This window comes from Berghia stephanieae, chromosome 15 (assembly GCF_034508935.2).
Source record: "Berghia stephanieae isolate SIO BIC M18660-M18661 chromosome 15, UCSD_Bste_1.3, whole genome shotgun sequence".
NCBI classification, from domain to species: domain Eukaryota; kingdom Metazoa; phylum Mollusca; class Gastropoda; order Nudibranchia; family Aeolidiidae; genus Berghia; species Berghia stephanieae.
In genome coordinates this window covers 7,248,470-7,268,930 of record NC_088374.1, presented here as the reverse complement: position 1 = coordinate 7,268,930, position 20,461 = coordinate 7,248,470, and the positions used below count along the sequence as shown (strand labels likewise).

At 36.4% G+C, this 20,461-nt stretch overlaps 1 protein-coding gene across 1 annotated transcript; it reads right to left on the bottom strand.

Annotated features, from left to right (window-relative positions):
- Positions 1-14,476: 14,476 nt before the first annotated feature.
- Positions 14,477-20,033, bottom strand: LOC144960795 (uncharacterized). The gene is made up of 3 exons (XM_078894139.1): positions 19,910-20,033; positions 16,558-16,881; positions 14,477-14,770 (listed from the first exon to the last, which is right to left on the bottom strand). Exons 2-3 carry the CDS (start codon positions 16,840-16,842, stop codon positions 14,495-14,497), a joined length of 561 nt encoding a protein of 186 aa, XP_078750265.1. The 5' UTR covers positions 16,843-16,881; positions 19,910-20,033; the 3' UTR covers positions 14,477-14,494.
- Between the last annotated feature and the right edge of the window lie 428 nt (positions 20,034-20,461).

Sequence of the window (20,461 nt, the reverse complement as noted above, 5' to 3'; positions counted from 1 at the left end):
TGCAATTTGATAATCAAACATGCAAACATTTTTACATCGGTAACACCCCTTATTGACAAATCTACAAACACTTTACATTTATCATTGTCATTATCTTTCAAGGAAGGGTTCGAAGCAATGTAAACATATTGACAGGTCTGGTAGCCGAACACATACATGGTATGGTTTTAACATTCATTGTTGTAATGATAGCCGAATACATACATGGTATGGTTTTAACATTGTTGTAATGATAGCCGAATACATACATGGTATGGTTTTAACATTGTTGTAATGATAGCCGAATACATACATGGTATGGTTTTAACATTGTTGTAATGATAGCCGAATACATACATGGTATGGTTTTAACATTGTTGTAATGATAGCCGAATACATACATGGTATGGTTTTAACATTGTTGTAATGATAGCCGAATACATACATGGTATGGTTTTAACATTGTTGTAATGGACATCATTTTACGTTGGTTTGAGATTATTTTCGTACAACAATGAGACCATAACAATTTGGGTAATTAGACCTGCAAATAAGTAAACGTCGCTGCTAAGAAAATGATAAACAATACAATTTTGAACATGTTTACTCTTCTCAATAAAAATACTAATCATTTCCGTCTATTTTCTGCCAAAGACATAGTGATATGTATTTTTCAAGATAATGTTTTCGATTTGTTGTAATGGATCTTGGCCTAAATTTGGTTTAGATTTTCCATCTTATGATGGCACTGATTACACGGAAACAGCTTGCAATGATTTTTCTACAGAGAGGACCTACAACTATCTATGTCGTCTATCTGGAATTTAGTAATGTATTTATGTCTTTATTGTTTGTTTTTAGTGTGGTTGGTTGAAGAAGGGTTTTGAGCCCGAACGTTCCGTGTTTGGTATTTTGTTATTTTTTGAATACTCGCAAGTAACAACACTCAAAATATACAAGACGGAGAGAGAGAGAGAGAGAGAGAGAGAGAGAGAGAGAGAGAGAGAGAGAGAGAGAGAGAGATTGTCGCCCATTAATCACTCAACTCCCGTATTCTGGAGAAATTCCTATTTTAAAAGTGTCCAAATAGCTCGTCCTTCAAATATCCTTCGAATTCTATGACCATCATTATGGCAAAAGCTGTCAAACCTGGGACTCCGCGCGATTTCTTCCATTAAGTCCTTGGTGATAGATTTTGGCAAGGTGAGGGTCCAGCCAACATTTTTCTCATTCTGATTTGTTTTGTACATCATAATATTTGGAAAAAATGTTGCTATAGTTAAAATATATTAACACTGAGTTGAAGAACACGTTTAGCGAGACAAATATGTATAACAAGAACAGATTTTGTGTTTGAGTAAATACATTTATTTTTGTATAGGTTGGGTGTGAACTTTTTGGGAAAATCTGGAAAATGGCCGGTAAGGAGAGAGTTGAGAAATCATATCAAAACTATATTTCGTTGTGGAGCTTATGTGGCCGTTTAGTAGGGCATTCGGACTGAAATGTTCTTGTTCAAATCTCTCTGTTACCGGTGTACTCCGCAAGAATGACTCTTCCAAAAAAGACTATAGAGATAAATTGGCAGCTTTGATGCACGCTTTAGAGTTGGTCACGAGGCCGCTGGGCAAAGTTTTGGGTCTGACTCAAGGCTGCCAAAAACACTCCAGAGTGTCTTGGGCCAGCTGGGCAAAGTCTAAGGTCTGACTCAAGGCTACCAACAACACTCTAAGTCTGTCTTGGGGCAGCTGGCCAAAGACTAGGGTATGATTCAAGGCTGCCAAAAACAATCTAGAGTCTGTCTTGGGCCGCTGACCAAAGACTAGGTTCTGACTCAAGGCTGCCAAAACACTCTAGAGTCTGTCTTGGGGCCGCTGGCCAAAGACTAGGATCTGACTCAAGGCTGCCAAAACACTTAAGAGTCTGTCTTGGGGCCGCTGGCCAAAGACTAGGGTTGACTCAAGGCTGCCAAAAACACTCTAGAGTCTGTCTTGGGGCCGCTGACCAAAGACTAGGTTCTGACTCAAGGCTGCCAAAACACTCTTGGGGCCGCTGGACAAAGACTAGGGTCTGACTCAAGGCTGCCAAAACACTCTGGAGTCTGTCTTGGGTCCGCTGGCCAAAGACTAGGGTCTGACTCAAGGCTGCCAAAAACACTTTAGAGTCTGTCTTGGGTCCGCCGGATAGACTCTGTTGTTACTAAAATGACTCTAGCTTAAAGGCGGAAAACATATACATATGTTTCACTTCTTTAAATGAATGTGAAAGAACAGGATGACAGGAACTATGTTCGTGCATATGTGTGTGTGTGTGTGTGTGTGTGTGTGTTTGACCGTATTTGTGTATGTGTTTGTGAGAGAGATAGAGAGAGAGAAAGAGAGAGAGAGAGAGAGAGAGAGAGAGAGAGAGAATTGGTGTATTTATATGCCTGCGTGTTGGTTTGTGCGCTCGCGCGCGCGTGTGTGTGTGTGTGTGTGTGTGTGTACATGCACTCATGTTATTATGACATTAGAGAGTATGATCATGACTCAAAATATATTTAGAGTACATAGGGGTTCTACAATAATTGGATGCACACATATAAACACACACACACACACATACAGAGAGAGAGAGAGAGAGAGAGAGAGAGAGAGAGAGAGAGAGAGAGAGAGAGAGAGAGAACTTACACAGGACATGATTGGCCATCACATTCTTGTAACGTTAGGCTTTTAACAAAATCGGGCCGATCGAGACGCCGAACGCAGTACCCGAACGGATCTTGCCTTCTCACGTGACCGTGAACGAGATCTGAGTGAAGTCTCTCAAGCGGTATGCAGGATCGGATCTAAGGTCACGTGATAGAGGATAGCTTGGGTTGCTGTTGGCTTCAGCTGACAAGAAACGGAGAAGGAAAGAATGGAGACAACCTCAGGCCTCACCCTACCATGTGTTAGGGGAGGGGCAAGGTAAGTAGATAATTGTGCATGTGGCGCTCGACCCTAGATACGGAGAGAAAAAATTATAAATTGATCACGGGGGAAGTTGTGTGTGTGTGTGTGGGGGGGGGGGGGGGGTGACCCACAAACGACAGGGGTGTTGGTCTTCGGTGAGACCATGATACGACATCAAAGAGAAAAGACCGCTGGTACTTGGATGGTGGAAATCGTTGGGGGGGGGGGGGGGGGGTGGGGGGGGGGTGTAGTGACAATCCGCATGGGATGTATAATACATTAACATTAATAATATGCAATAGATGACCAGAGATGTGTATTGTTTGTGTATTGTTTGTATATTATGTTTGTTGTGTGTGTATGTGTGTGTGAGTGTGTGTGTGTGTGTGTGTGTGTGTGCGCGCGTGTGTGAAAGGGATTACACAAAAACACCTTTCTCTGTAGCTTCCAAATGATTACGTATACGATAAATTTGAAAACCACATTGTTTGAATCAGCTTGCAAAAAGGAAAACATTTATCTTTGTTTCACAAAAATAGGCTTATAAATAACATTTTTTTTCTAGTAGATTGATTTTGAAAAAAATATTGCTCAAATTCTTTTAAATTTAATGATAATTTCTTTATAGTGCTTAGGCCACTGGGACCCCCCCCCCCCCCCCCCCCCTTTGGGAGTTTATGCCACTATGTTTTTCAAATAATAGAGCTTATTGGCCATACAAATTTCACTGTTACCGTAAAAATAAGTGTCATTTAAGAGAGTTATGGCTCTTTGAAAAAAGTGAGTTGTGTCCCCTTGCAAAAAAGAGACAACATTTATTTCAAAGGCTCTGGAGACTACAATATTACTTCAAATATATGCAAATTGGGTATCAAACTGAAGGAAATTGAATATACTATCAAACTATGTGCACAAGCTTTCAATTTGTAAATATTATATAGATTCACAGAAAGTTGAAACAATTTGTCAGTAATCTCATGAAGTGTCATATCTAAACTTATGGGCTATTTCAGTGTTTTACACAAAAATTTGAAATAAAGAAAAGAATAGGTATGGCGAAGAATGCATTCAACCAGCTGCATACAATTATGAAAAACAGGAATATTAGCATGAAAACAAAAATTAAAGTCCTGGATTGCTATGTACTGTCTGTGCTGCTATATGGTTGTGAGAGCTGGACCATAAACAAGACCATGGTTAAAAGACTGGAGGCAGTGGAAATGTGGTTTTACAGAAGAATGATGAGGGTGTCATGGATGGAAAGGAAAAGAAATGAAGAAATTTTAGAAATGGCAAACAGAAAAAGATCACTGATAACAAAAATCATCAAACGCCAAATGGAATTTTTAGGACACATTATCCGCCACCCTGGTTTGGAAATACTCGCCTTGACTGGAAAGATGAATGGAAAAAGAATAAGAGGAAGACAAAGAATAACGTATTTGAAAGGGATAAGAACTTGGACAGATGAAGCTGAGATAGGTGGCGCTGCTTTAATAGAACTGGCAAGAGATAGATCAGCTTGGCGGAAGATGACCTCCGACGTCTGCTTCAGATATGGAACTACATGAGATACACAAAAATTATTTTAAATATGGCCAAAAACAGCATGTTCATTAAAAATGTAGCACTGAAGAAAGCTATGGCCCAAGCCTCAACAACAACCTTCATATTTCTACGTAACAGGAAAAACTAAAAGTGTACGCAACCCTTAAATTTTTCTCCACTTTGTGGGATGCCAAATTCATCATAATTTTCATTCTTTTTAAACATGGTATTGATGTCCAGTTGTCACATTTAAAAGTAAGTTGAAGATGTGGTAAAAACAATAGATATATCATGAAAAAAGACTAATTTGTTCACAACCCAAGTGAAGCATCATTACCGAAGACTTTTGAACGAAATCCCATTGTTATATCATGAAGAATAATTGATACTCAAAAGGGATTCTTGATTCAAGATGCAGTAAGTACATAAAAACAATATCCTTACAAGAACTTTTTGAAGATCAACACTGTGCTCTTGGGACAAAACAAGAAGCTGGCCAAATAAATTTCTCTGTGCCTTGATTTTGACCACGTTCATGTCTTTTTTTTCACTGTTACCACTTTCCTCAATGATGCAAATGTCTTGGTCTTGTTCCTTTCTAATGGCTTGTGAAATTCTACAGTCTTTTCCTTCAGTCTGTTTTCAACAAAACTTTCAAACAATCTTTTTCCTGTTTTTTCCACGGCTAGCAGGTCATCAGCAACATCCTCTTGCACTTTCATTCCTGAAGCTAGACTGACCAGACCATCTTCAACTTCAAAGGGATTGATAAATGCTGAAAATGCCTGGAGGATCTTTTGCACTCGCTTTTCACTTTGTCTTTTTTTTCTGCAAGGCTCAATTCTTTGTGGGTGTCTATATCTATACAGTTGTTGTTGCTGATCATTCTTTGGGTTGCTGATACATATTCTGCTCGATTGTGTCTTGTTACACTCCAACGGCTCCCATAGTGGGCAGGGAGGTACATGCTGTGTCTTCTATCCCCCCATACCTGTTTTCCAATTGTTTCCTGTCATTGTCTTGGAATGAGATTACTTAGTTTTGTCCTGATCCTTGCCGGAGTTTCTTGACTGGGAGGGAAACAGTCGAATGTATAGTTATAGTTTTGGGAGATGATATTTTTTTCCTTGTAAATCATCTCTCTGTTATGCATTGTATTATGTTTAGTTTACATATTATATTATATGATTGGTAAACATTTGAGTGTATTCCTCTTAGTTGGGACCTGTGCTTGTGTCTGGATGAGACTTTTAGGTGATCTCAAACTAAATACTTTAACGGTGTGCTCTTGGAATCTACATCTGTTCCCTATTTGAACCCGTTCCCCTTTGTCTTACCTTTTCTTTTGTGCTTTAATTGTAATTCTATAACTTTTTACTATCCTATTCTCTTCCTTTTTACTGGCGCTGATATGACCTTAATGTGTTGCAAGCGCGGTAAAACCCTTAAAAACAAAAACAAAAACAAACACTCCAACGGTAATAGCTTGGAAGACTCTTGCTGAACCCAACAATACCTCTTTTTGTCTTTGCATGTTTGTTTATTGTTTGTCCAATGGTCATATCAACTGCTATTCTTCCAGCAGGCGTCCTTGATCTGGAGACACTAAATCCATTATCTTGTAACATTTGTTCTGCCCCTGGGTGGGAATGAATCAGGTTGGCTAGTGACACAAAATATACACTGAGATACTTGGCATAATTGTGGTGATTCATGGTAAAAAGCAGTGGGCACAGTTCTTTTAAACAAGATATATGAAGAAGAAAGTTGTTTGTCTTTGTAGCTCGCAGAAACTGGAGGAGAAGCCAAACTCTGTCCATGTATTGGATCCAGTATTGTGCAGTTTTTCCGTACTTTCCTGAGCGGACACTCTCTTTGAAGGCTTCATACTGGGAAAATAACTCAGCATACACAATTGACTGGAGAATTTTATTAGCTGTATGGCTTGAAATTCCTTCGGTGAATTCCTTTATGTAAGACATGAGGTCTTTACTGAGTTTTGAATCCGTGTCCTGCTCAAATTTTGCAAGCAGAAGCCTCTCTAGAGCCTCCAAAACAGACACATGCACTCGTATAGCCCTGTTGTAGTTCTTTCCACTCATAACCCTATCCATAGAACCATGTGCACATAGCCCTGCTTCAGTCACAATTTCTTCAAAACCAGATCCACTTTGGAGCTTTCCCAGGGCACCAAGGTATGAAATTATGGTGTGAAAGACACCCAGGTGAATAATGACTGTTTTGTAAAGCTGTGGGTTTTGCCAGACAATATCGTAAGCTTTCTTTGCTACAGCAAGGTCAAATGTTACAAATGTATATGTGTTATATGCCCATTAATCATGCCTGAATTGTGCTAGTACAAAATTCCTCTTGTTTATTTATCACTGAAAGGAAGCAAATACACTGTAATATATATTTTTTTCATATTATAGAGAAAATGGCTATCAAAGATTTAAAAACCCTATATAGCTTTGTAAAATATTTTATGATCTGAGGCAAAAAATGAGAAATGACAATAAAATTCCACTATTTATTGCATTTGAAGCAATTTTAGGGTGATAAACAATCATTTTATTCACAAAAATGAGTTCACGAAAAATTGCACCCGATGACCTTTCAAGGGCCATAACTCCTGTAAATGATACTTGAAAAAACTGTAACACCCGGATTAATTTGTGTTATATGTCCCTGAAGCATGCCTGAATTGTGCTAGTGCAAAATCCCTCTTATTTATTCATCCTGAAGGGAAACAAGTACACTGTAATAGATTTTTTTTTCAAATTATAGAGAAAATGGCTATCAAAGATTTAAAAACGCTATATGGCTTTGTAAAATATTTTATGATATGAGGCAAAAAATGAGAAATGACAATAAAATTCCACTATTTATTGCATTTGAAGCAATTTTAGGGTGATAAACAATCATTTTATGCACAAAAATGAGTTCACGAAAAATTGCACCCGATGACCTTTCAAGGGCCATAACTCCTGTAAATGATACTTGAAAAAACTGTAACACCCGGATTAATTTGTGCTATATGTCCCTGAAGCATGCCTGAATTGTGCTAGTGCAAATTCCCTCTTGTTTATTCATCCTGAAGGGAAACAAGTACACTGTAATATATTTTTTTTCAAATTATAGAGAAAATGGCTATCAAAGATTTTAGAACGCTATATGGCTTTGTAAAATATTTTATGATATGAGGCAAAAAATGAGAAATTACAATAAAACTCCATTATTGATTGTATGTGAAACAACTTTAAGGTGATAAACAACCATTTTATGCACAAAAACGATTTCACAAAAAATTGCACCTAATGACCTTTCAAGGGCCGTAACTCTCGTAAATGACACTTGAAAAAACGGTAACACCCGGATTGATACTCAAGATATATTGCTATTTCAGAAAAACCATGTGGCGAAAACTCCCCCAGGGGGGGGGGGGAGGGTTTCGCCCACTGGCCCATGCACTATTATTGTCCGGTCGATTTTCTTGATTTATATCTCATTTTTCAATTCTCAATGCGACGAGAACACTGATGTATCTCGTGTGATTCAAAAGCCTTTATAACACTAATTGCGTTGTTTGTTTTTTTAAATATATAAATATATATATATATATATATATATATAATATATATATATATATATATATATATATATATATATATATATATATACTGAGAGTCCTGCCTCACTAATTAATTCCTGAACGTTGAGATGGTGACCCAACTATTACAAGACCTTGCAGTCGAGTCGGCAGGGATTTTGGGTTACACAACCACTATTTACCCATCAGTCAGCGGTACTCTTTGATGTATACTACACTCACCGCCTTTACGCAAAGCCGCCTGTCCATAAATCAAGAGATGCTCTCCTAATTGTTCACAAGCGAGCTGTCAAACGAGCAATCGATGATTGGATAAGAATCTCAAGATCTCATATAATAAGGTAAGTTTTGGAGAGGTGATATCCCCCCACCAGTCATCGGACAGAACTTTCATTGCGTTATATCATAGAAGCTCAGCCTCCTCTTTCTATTCCAGAGTGACGAGATTAGACGAGAGGACACGAAAAAAATTAATCACGTGTTCGGTCAGTCGATCGTTCGGACTGCTTCGGCGTACAACTATAACTTGGTATTGCGAACAACGGACACGTCACATAGAATCAAACGCATCCCTCATTATCCGAGTTTCTATAATAATTGGATGCGGACACACAAACACACACACACACTCACACACACACACACACACAAACATACATAATTAAATTCATCAATTTTAACTAAATATTAGCCATTTTTTCTCAGCCTTTTTCTGCTCTTTTTTCATTAGAAAACGATAGGGGCTGCCTGAAGCCTGTAATCGTGAAAATACTAACGAAAGAGTGAAAATGTAGAGACTTCTTATGGGAACAATACAGACAATGGACGTTTCGGTTACAAACCCTTCGTCAGCACAACAATACACAAATTAACGTGGAAAACAAATACAATGAAACGCAACCACCATTGAGTGCAGACGATACAAGGTATTTTGCATTTTATTTTATTTGTTTTCCACGTTAATTTATGTATTGTTGTGCTGACGAAGGGTTTGTACCCGAAACGTTTGTTTTTGATATTGCAGGTGGCCATATCTCTTCTCTATGAGTTGTGTATGTTCTGAATCGCTAAAGTATACGGTTTGCATCCTCCTCCTCCTCCTCCTCATCATCATCATCATCATCATCATCATCATCACATGAGCAGACCGGTTGCTGTGTCACTTTCATGCGTCTGTGCATATGCTTCATCTCGATGTTTCAAGTGACAGCGTGACTCAGCGGTACGATCTTTGCTTTCCAACTACCCGCCTCGTTGTGTAACCTTGAGCAAGTCACATCGACCTCTGTCGGTGCTACACTGCGGATGACGCCTGGGTTGTTCCCTTGGAATAGACCCCAATGACTAATTTACCCTTATTGATGAATAAAGGGAATTTATTTATTTAAAAATATATATATTTATATTTCCCATTAATATTTCCCATTTATTATGGGAACCACCTGAGAGAATCAGAAGCAGAGGCAGGCAGAATACAACATACATTGACTGTCTGCTAGATGACACAGGAATGGACGACACTCGGGAGCTGCGTATATTTATGGAGGACAGGACAGAATGGCGAAGACTTGTGGCTCAACATGCCGGGAGCTGCGTACACTTATGGAGGACAGGACAGAATGGCGAAGACTTGTGGCCCAACATGGACGCCCCAAGGGGCGGCCTATGTAAGTAAGTAATTATTTATATTTATTTATTATCTCGACTGTCGGGGCGATTTTAATGCCTATAGTCTTCACACGGGTACGCTTTTTATGCTGTGTACCCTCGCTTGCATTGTAAAACTAGCTGCTCAATAAATTTGTCATTTTGATAAAAGGAAATTTATCTTGCTGTTTCTTTGGTCATGTTAAAAGTTCCTCAGTCCTCAAAAACTATTGTTTTTGTCGCAAATCTTCATATTGTTTACAATTCTATTTCAACGGAAAAAGAAAAGAAACAAAAAAAAAATCATAAACAAAACAAAACAAGACAAGCATCTCAATTTTAAAATAAAAGAATTAATTCGCACAAGAGAATTGCTTTCTCTGATTATTTGCTTTTTCAATGAAAGAATCAGGAAAGGTAACTCTCTCTCTTTCTTGCGTTGTACATTCGATTCTTAACATTGAGTTGTGTTTCTTGGTTATTTGGATACGTAGATTCGTTTTTTAAAAAATTATTAATAGGAACAATTTCGGTGGTATACATTTATTTTAAAGCTACAAATATGGGACTTGTGCCAATTTGTGTGACCCATCATCATCATCACCATCATCATAATCATCATCATAATCATCATCATAATCAACATCATCATCATCATCATCATCATCATCATCATCATCATCATCAGCAGCAGCATCATCAGCATCATCATCATCATCATTATCATCATCACCACCATCATATTCATTAATATTATTATTATCATTATTATTATTATTATTATTATTATTATTATTATTATTATTATTATTATTATTATCATTATTATCATTATTATTATTATTATTATCATTATTATTATTATTATTATCATTATTATCATTATTATTATTATTATTATTATTATTATTATTATTATCATCATTATTATTATTATTATTATTATTATTATTATTATTATTATTATTATTATTATTATTATTATTATTATTATTATTATCATTACAGTATTCTTGCTATTAGTTGCATACTATGGGGGGCACCTGATTCAGTGGTACGGTCTTTCCTTCGTGCCAGAAAGGTACAGAGTTCAATCACCCGCCGCTGTGCTGTGTGGCCTTAAGCAAGTCACCTGGCCCTAGCTCACTTTGTGACGCTGCTCTCCGGCTGACGCCAGGGTTATTCCAGTCTTCCCGTGGAATAGACCCAAAAGACAAATTTTCCCTTGGGTATGAATAAAGGGAAGTTTATTTTATTTCATTGATTTATTTTTCACAGCACTTTAAATGCCGGGAATTATAAAACAAGATCCAAGAAGAATGGGCATCTTAAACTTAATTCAACGGGCGGCCATGAAACTGTGGAACGTGTTTAAGTCCGTCAGAGATTTTTTAAAATATCGTGCTTTTATATAGAGCAATATCCAATAAAAGTGCTCAAAGCGCTATACAAAGGGTTCCTGACCAACAGCAACACTTAACATTTAGGCGCCTGTTATGCGATATTACAATTTTTTTCGGACAGAGACAACGGTCAGGTACTCATGTTACACCTGAGTACGGTGAGAGAGTGTGAGTAAATAGCTTTTTTCCAAGGACTCAACTATGCGCCGAGTGAGATTCGAACCCAGGACCTTCCGATCCTAAAGCGAGTGTCATAACACTAGGCCACATAGCCGTACAAGTCCGTCTGAGAATAACATTTTCATACTCCATTTTTATCGCAGCTTCTTGTATTTTATACACAAATATGTATTGTTTGGTTTTTTTTTTATTGTGCGGCTATATGTTCAAGTGGTATAACACTCGCTTTCTGATCGGAAGGGCCTGAGTTCGAGCCTCGCTCGGCGCATAGTTGAGTCCTTGGAAAAGGCTCTTTATCCACATTCTCTCACCGTACCTGGCCGTTAACAGCGTTGTCTCTGTCTGGAAAAAAATTGTAATATCGCCTGACAGGCGTCATGTCTCGTTCTACATGTCACGTGTTGTTGTTGGTCAGGGACCCCTTGTAAAGCGCTTTGAGCAGATTTAGTGGATATTGCGCTATATAAAGGCTCAATTATGGGCAGGTTTCAAATAAAACCCTTTATTTTCTTGTTTGTTTATTCAAATTTGAGATCAATAATATTTGCCTGTATTGTGGCCGCGGTCAGGTTGATTGACTGACCAGCGGTCAGGACGACGTGTGGCAAGGCGGGGGTCTTTCTTACTCGGACACATTCTTCAATATGCTATATTAACCCTCTCATTCCAAACAATAGGAAAATCGTCACATTCATTACGATAAAACCAACATTTTCCTTATTCAAATTTCTTTTGTACATCATAAAATTTAAGGAAAATGAACAGTGTGTTGTATATAGAGCACGTTTTGATAAAGAAATTATGTATCGCAAAAATTGAATTTTACTGCTATTATGTCTGAGTGAAAAAAAATATATGTTTGTGTTAGTTGGGTGTGAAGTTTTGGGGAAAATGTTTAATAGAGCTCAATATCCACTAAACGTGCTCAAATCGCTTTACAAGGGGTCCCTCGCCAACAGCAATATTTAATGTAGGACGGTACATGACGCCTGTTAGGCGACATTACATTTTTTTCGGACCGAGACAACGTTGTTAAGGACCAGATACACATTTTACAACTGAGTAGATTGAGAGAATTTGAGTAAAGAGCCTTTTCCAAAGACTCAACTCTGACCCGAGTACGAGGCTCGAACCCAGGACCTGGATGTGAAGTTTTTTGGAAAATCCTGAAAATGGCTGGTAAGTAGAGAATTGAAAGCTGCGTTTGGATCCGGGAATTATAAAAAAAAGATCAATTGCCATTGGAGTTGTAAACACAATTCAAATTGGATTCAATAGTTCGATGACACGTCGCCCAGCAACGGTGAGCAGCGTTGTTCTAGACAAAAAAAGGTTTTAACATTATTATTATTTATTATTATTAAATATTCATTTTTTTTAAATTATGGACATGTGTCAATAATTTATTCGTTCCTGTATTGTTCTTGTGTGTGGCCGCGGTAGGGTCATATTTTGATCAGTGTAGAGAGAAAGTTTGGCCAAAATAAATGTGAACACTTTAGAAGGTTTTACAATGGGGTCGATTTATTCTCTCCTTACCGGCCATTTTCAGGATTGTCCCCAAAACTTCACACCCAACCTATACAAAAATAGATTTATTTTAATCAAACACAAAAGCTGTTAGTTCTTGCTATAAATATTTCTTTCTGCTAAACGAGCTCTTCAATATAGTGTTAATAATATATTTTAACTTTAGCAAACTTTTTGTTCAAATATTATGATGTACTAAAGAAATTAGAATGAGAAAATGTTGATTGCATCGTAACGAATGTGACGATTTTCCTATGGGTGGTAAGGAGAGGGTTAAAAATGTAACAAGTTGTTACTTTGAAGAGTATCAATTGTTTACAAGAGCAAGTAGCATTATTGTAAACTGAATTGCATGTTTTTATTTGTGGAATAAATCAAATCCCTGGTGAAAAAATATCATATGTGTATGTATATACAAATATACAAATATATATATATATATATATATATATATATATATATATATATATATATATAATATATATATATAATGTTTTTTGCCGAGACGACTCGTTTCTGTGTGTTTCTCACACTTCTTCAGTCGGCATAATCCATTTTGTCCTGGCCGTAGAAAACTCCAAACTAAAGTTGTTTCGCTGTGTGGTGGTGATTAGTTTTGATGTGTATAGTGATGTGCTCTCATGTTTATATTATGAGTGTGTGTGTGTGTGTGTGTTTGTATGTGTGTGTGTGTGTGTGCGTGTAGGTGTGTTGTGTGTTGTGTGTACATGTGTGTGTGTGATATTGTAGTGGAATGTGGTTGCGGGGGGGGGGGGGGGGGTGGGGGGTGAGGGAAGAGGGGGAGGAGGGGTATAATGGGGTCGGGAGGGGGGGAAGGGGGGGGGAGGAAAGGGGGGGGTATTTGGCCTTTTGCGTTTTGGGCTTGAATTTATTAGAGTGTCTGCACATTGCACCCTCATGAAGCCACAATCAACACGAAAAGTGAGATGTACGGAACGTATCCACATCGGCGGAAATTCTTGTTAATTAACTTTAAACCGGAACCACTTCAAGAAACAACAACAGTCAACAAAACAACTCAGTCCTGACGATGGCAAATTAAGCCTGAAACATTAATGTAGACTGCCTCAATCATTGTGGTAAATATTTTTAAAAAATAATATATATATATATATATATATATATATATATATATATATATATATATATGTATATATATATATATATATATATATATATATATATATATATATATATATATATTATATATATACATACATATAAATATATATATTATTTTAATATTTACAACAATGTTGGAGTCAGTCTACATCGATGTTTCAGGAGTTTTCAGCCATCGTCAGGACTGTGTGTTACATGAGTTTGGTTCGTTGTGTCTGAAACATCGATGTAGAATGACTCCAACATTGTGGTAAATATTAAAATAATAATTCGCTCCATTGCTACATGTCGAGCATATTCGTACCACATTTGTATCCAGCACGATTCAATATATATAATATATATATATATATATATATATATATATATATATATATATATATAGAGAGAGAGAGAGAGAGAGAGAGAGAGAGAGCGAGAGAGAGAGAGAGAGAGAGAGAGAGAGAGAAAGAAAGAAAAGAAACACAAACCAGCAAACAACAAAAAAAATATTGTTTTTGGCTTTAGGACATAAGTTCATTTTAATGCGGTTTTATTTTCTTTCCTTTAAAAAACAAAATCTTTTTATTTATTATTTTTTTTTTTAGCATACAATTTTTGGGAATCACGAATTTTGAGGGGTCAACGGTAGGACTCAATATTTTCCATTTCATCGTTCGAGTCATAGCCTCTTCGCCGTCCTTCGTTTGTGTCATCTTGATAGGGTAGCACTTGCCGTCAACCCTTTCAAACGTAGCGATCATCTTTGTGTACGGAGTCGGAAGGTCACTTCCCAATATGTTGTAGGTAACAATGTTCTGTTAATATCGATATATTTTTTAAAAATCATAAACGCAATAAACAGTGTGGCCTAATGAATTATCGATATTATCGACTTTGAGTTCGGAATCAGAGGGTCAGTTCCCAATATATTGTAGGTAACGTATTTCTGTTGATATCGATATATTTTTTAAAATCATAAATGCAATAAACAATGTGGCCCAATGAATTATCGATATGGTACATTGAAATATCGATATGATAGTATCTACCCAATAAATTGAGGTAACATATTTCTGTTGATATCGATATCTAATTTTTTTAAAATCATAAATGCAATAAACAATGTGGCCCAATGAATTATCGATATGGTACATTGAATTATCAATATGCTGGTATACTAAATTTTTGATGTGGTACACAAACCTATTGCTTTTGAGCATTAAATTTGTGATATTACCAACGAAATGGTATATTATATTATGTACAATATGGTATGCTATAATTGACATGGTACACTAAATTATTTAAATAGTACACTAAATTGTTGACGTGGTACACTACAATATTGGAATGGTATATTAAATTATTGATTTTCTTTTTAATACGCCCTTCGCTACAGTACCATAGATACAGTTGTCTAGGCATTCCAAGTAGGATGTAGATAATCCATCAAACAAGATGTCTGATGTCAACAGGAATCACCCATGTTGTCAAAGTGAGCAAATTGGGGGTTAATTATCTTACCCAATCGGGGCTTGAACTCGGGACATTCCGGATTACTCACCCACTTCCCCCACCTATCGCATTTCCTTCTTTAGATACCTATATATTTTTAATCAGTGTTAAATTTCAACGCATCAAACCATGATGTGCGGCTATGTGGTCTAGTGGTATGACACTCGCTTTCGGATCGGAAGGTCCTGGGTTCGAGCCTCGCGCTCGGCGTATAGTTGAGTCCTTGGAAAAGGCTCTTTACTTACATTCTCTCACCGTACTCAGGTGTAAAATGAGTACCTGGCCGTTAACAGCGTTGTCTTTGTCCGAAAAATTGTAATATCGCCTAACAGGTGGCATGTCCCGCCCTACATGTTAAATGTTGCTGTTGACCAGGGATCCCTTGTCAAGCGCTTTGAGCACGTTTAGTGGAAATTGCGCTATATAAAAAAAGCTCAATAATGTTGTATTTCCGCTTCTTTTGCTCGACACGGCGTCGTAATTCGGTGGGATCGACCAAAATTGATCTCATATCTTAACACGGCCATGGTTAAATAGAGTGTTTACCTCACATGAATTGCCTTTAATTTGGACAATAAAGATTATTATTATTATTATTATTATTATTATTATTATTATTATTATTATTATTATTATTATTATTATTATTATTATTATTATTATCATTAATATTGTTATTATTATTATTATTATTATTATTATTATTATTATATTATTATTATTATTATTATTATTATTATTATTATTATTATCATTAATATTGTTATTATTATTAATATTATTATTATTATTATTATTATTATTATCATTATTATTATTATTATTATTATTATTATTATTATTATTATTATTATTATTATTATTAAATAACAAAAGTCTCAGCGTCCTTCGTCAGAATGATAAACATTTTAACGAACTGACCAAATTTTCATAGCTGCGAGTTGTCTAAATTTCCCTCCTGTTGACACACACACAGACACACACAGACACACACACACACACACACACACACACACATACATACACATACACAGACAGACAGACAGACAAGCTTGCCCTTTCTTTTATTATTATTATTGACGATTACCGGTAGTCCAGCGTATTCCGGAGGATTACATATGGGTTGCGAGTCCTTCGAGAGACATCGTCCAAGATTCGTACCCGTATCGTCTTTCTCTGTACACTTTCCGTTCTTTATAGTGTATACTGTTTTCTTTTTAAGGTCATAAATCATTTCCATGCGACCAAGATCCAAATGGATTTTATGTTTGTTGTAATCAAAACTCACTCTCCAAGTTGTGTCGTCGTTCGTGACGTCCGCCGTAAACACTCGATGCTTGCAGCAATTAGCCGCTATGGATGACGGAGCCATTAAGGCAACAAGAAACCAAAATTGACAACATTTTCCTTCCTGTTGAAACAAAACATAATATATAAAAGGATTAGAATTATATGATTAGCTATTTACTTTTCAGAAGTCTTCATATAATATAATATTGGCTTTAGTGGTTGATTATATTTCCTTAAACGAATTGCTTTACTGTTTAAGGGGTGGTTTGGGTCTAATTAATAGGAAAATCCTTCGAAAAATTGATTTTGAGATTTTGGTGGAAAATGATATTTTATTATCTTAGAAATAATATAATTGAAGTCCAAATTCTTAAAGTGACTACAACGGCACGAAAAACACAGTCGAAAATGGTACAGGTAGTAAGAAAAGTGTAAAAAACGGGAAGCTATTTTGCTATTTTCTCAATGCCATTTTTCTAAGGGTATGGGATACTGTGTCAAACATTTCTCAGAATCTATTCAATGAAATTGTCAGAATATATCCACAGTTATGACAGGGATAATGTATTATGTCGCCATAAAAATATTTTTTGATAAGATATGTGAATTTTGAATTATAATCCTAATTCTGAATTTTTAACATCAATTTTGTCATAACATTTTTATTCTCAACTTTGTAATGTTCTAATAAAAATTTCATAAGCTAAAGCTGTAAAATCTCTATATGGTGACACACTATGGTACAATATTGATAAGATGAAGAATATGGAGGTCATTCCTTCATTAGTTTTTGTGGAATGTTTGCCACAAGATTGTTATATTTTTTAATTATCAGACCCCCAGATTAGGTCGTAAAATGGGTATCAACAGAGATAATTTAAATTTTTCACCATAAATGTTGCTTTTTAACCTATAATGACGAAACAGAATGATTAAAAACCACCCAATATAGGTAATTAATTCCTTTTTAGAAAAGACCTATACCGGGATTGTTTAGAAATTGATAGTTCGGCCATAACTACTCATTAACCAATCAGAACGTTTCCTACACTTTACCCCATTCCGACCCACTGACTGTTTAGTTCCTGTTAACAAAAAGGCCCGAGCTATCCTTAGTACGTGCCAAACACACAAATCGGTCAGGACCAGTAAGTCAGTATTTTTCATCCCATTATTTGAGACACACCGATAAAGGAATAGCATGGGAATGCTTGACAACATTGCATGTCACTTGTGAATGATGCTCATGATCTGTGGCTTGTTTGTCCCACGTAATGGGCTAATACTTTATATTGCTATGGATCTTCGGTCATCGTTTAATGGGAGCGATCTATATTCAGGTTTTCGTCCAACCTGTCATCAATCACATGATTTGTTGCTGTACAACGATTGGACATTTCTCAATGCATCTAAACACACTGCTTTGTTTATGAATGTTGTAAAAGTACGCATGAATGATGCTGAGCAAAATAACCAATTGTAGTGTTGGATATTTCTCAAATTGTGAACACTTTTCACTATGTCGGTCATTTTGCAATGTGACCAATGACCTCGAGCACATGGAAATGTAATATAGATCTTGCCCATTTCGGGGGCATTATATATTTTATTTTTAATTAAAGACGCAAAAATAAAAGCACCGAAATGTTTAAACGATTATTTTTAATCGACGTGTACATATATGCAGGTCTGACATCCGATCCCACTTATGGGCCTAGTTTAACATGGATGTAATAGACAATATTTTGTGTTCTTAAAAAAAAATTTCCATAAGGAATGATGAATTGGATTATCAGACCTGAAAAATAATGGCACGTCGGTTTTAATACAATATACGATAACTGACATAATTTTCAAAATGATGTGCAGTGTATGTTGATTGAATAACTTAGACTCATACTATAGATAGTATGCGCTTGGCTAAGAAGCTCATAACATTGCCATCCGGAAGTATAACGGACCAATACATAAAACTGTGTGTATCCATGAACGTTTATAGTCAGGTTAATACAGTTCAGTGAGCATTACTCATAAACGCGGATGGCAAAATACAATAACAAAGAGTGACGTCATCTTCGAACTATCTATAAGGCATCCATGTCAAAAAGCTTGACAGGCAAAGCAACAAGAGGTCTCAGTGGAACTATCAACGGGAGCAATCTATATTCAGGTTTTCGTCCAACCGAGTCATCAATCACATGATTTGTTGATGTCCAACGATTGGATATTTCTTAACAAATATAAACACACTGCTTTGTTTATGAAAGTTGTAAACATACACATGTGTCAAGCTGAACAAACGCCCAATCCTGATGTAAGATATTTCAAAAGTTGTGAATACTTTTCACTATGTGGGTCACTTTGAGAACATTTTCAATGTGACCAATGACCTCGAGCACACTGAAAGGGAATATAGATCATGCCTATTGATATATTATTGTCAACTAAATGAAGAAACAAAATCACAATAACAATAGACAGCTAGATAACCACGCCTCTCGGACAATCGTCATGAATTGGTAGAACATATTTTACTATCGGTGGTTTGTGTTTAAGTAATAATACTCATTGTTCTACCGATTGATCAGTAGATACCACACAGAAAATTATGTGTAAATTTAAACGCTCATAATCTGGTCGTGAAAATCGTGTGATAACTTGTCACCCATCTGGCGGTATAAAAACTATAACAATGATCAGAGAGGGGTCGATTTCATGCACGTTACTGTTTATAAACAACCAATTATGTTTGTCCGAGTATGTGTGAGGTTATGTCACAAATTCCATGCTTTGATTGGTCAAAAATCTACTGGTTAATTGATAATCTCTTTTAGTCAAAATCCAAGTCTAGTTTTTGGGATCTTTAGAGTTTTAATAGATATTTGACAAAGGCGTTTTCAGGCCATTATGTATTTAGAAAAAACAACAATAAAAATAATTAAATCTTGAGCTTTTATATAGAGCAATATCGACTAAACGTGCTCTAATCGCTTTACAAAGTGTCCCTGACTAACACCAACACGTAATATATAGAACGAGCCATGGCATCTGTATGCGCTGATAACACATTTTTTTCCCGACAAAGACAACGCTGTTAACGGTCAAGTACTTGTTTTACACCTGAGTACGGTGAGAGAATGTGACTCAACTTTTCATAACTATACGTTTAATTATTCTTAAATGTTATCCATTAACCACGGTTCCGAAAGCAATGGAAATTCAACAAGATTCAACGAATACACACAACAACAAGCAAATCGGCTTCCATTCACAATGCACGTACCTACAATGTGTAAAGATGTGTGTAGTGTGAACCTGAACTGTCATGTATGACCTAATTCAAATGTAATAACATGTGATTACTGTTGGAGTCTTTCTATTCTAATGTGTTCATGGCCTCAGATGATGACATGAACGGTTAGATGGCTATTTTATAACTGGCAGATTGATGGCGAGATGTGCGTCAACATTAAATATTTAGAGTTTTGTTGTACTTTACCTTTACCGATGTTCCATGTCGGACACGACGTTGGAGATCATGGTTCGCCAGCTCTCTCTCTCTCTCTCTCTCTCTCTCTCTCTCTCTCTCTCTCTCTCTCTCTCTCTCTCTCTCTCTCTCTCTCTCATCTGCGAGTTTTGTTGTACGATATGACACTAATATGTTTTAATAGGGAAACGAAAAGTAGGATCTTGCAAACACG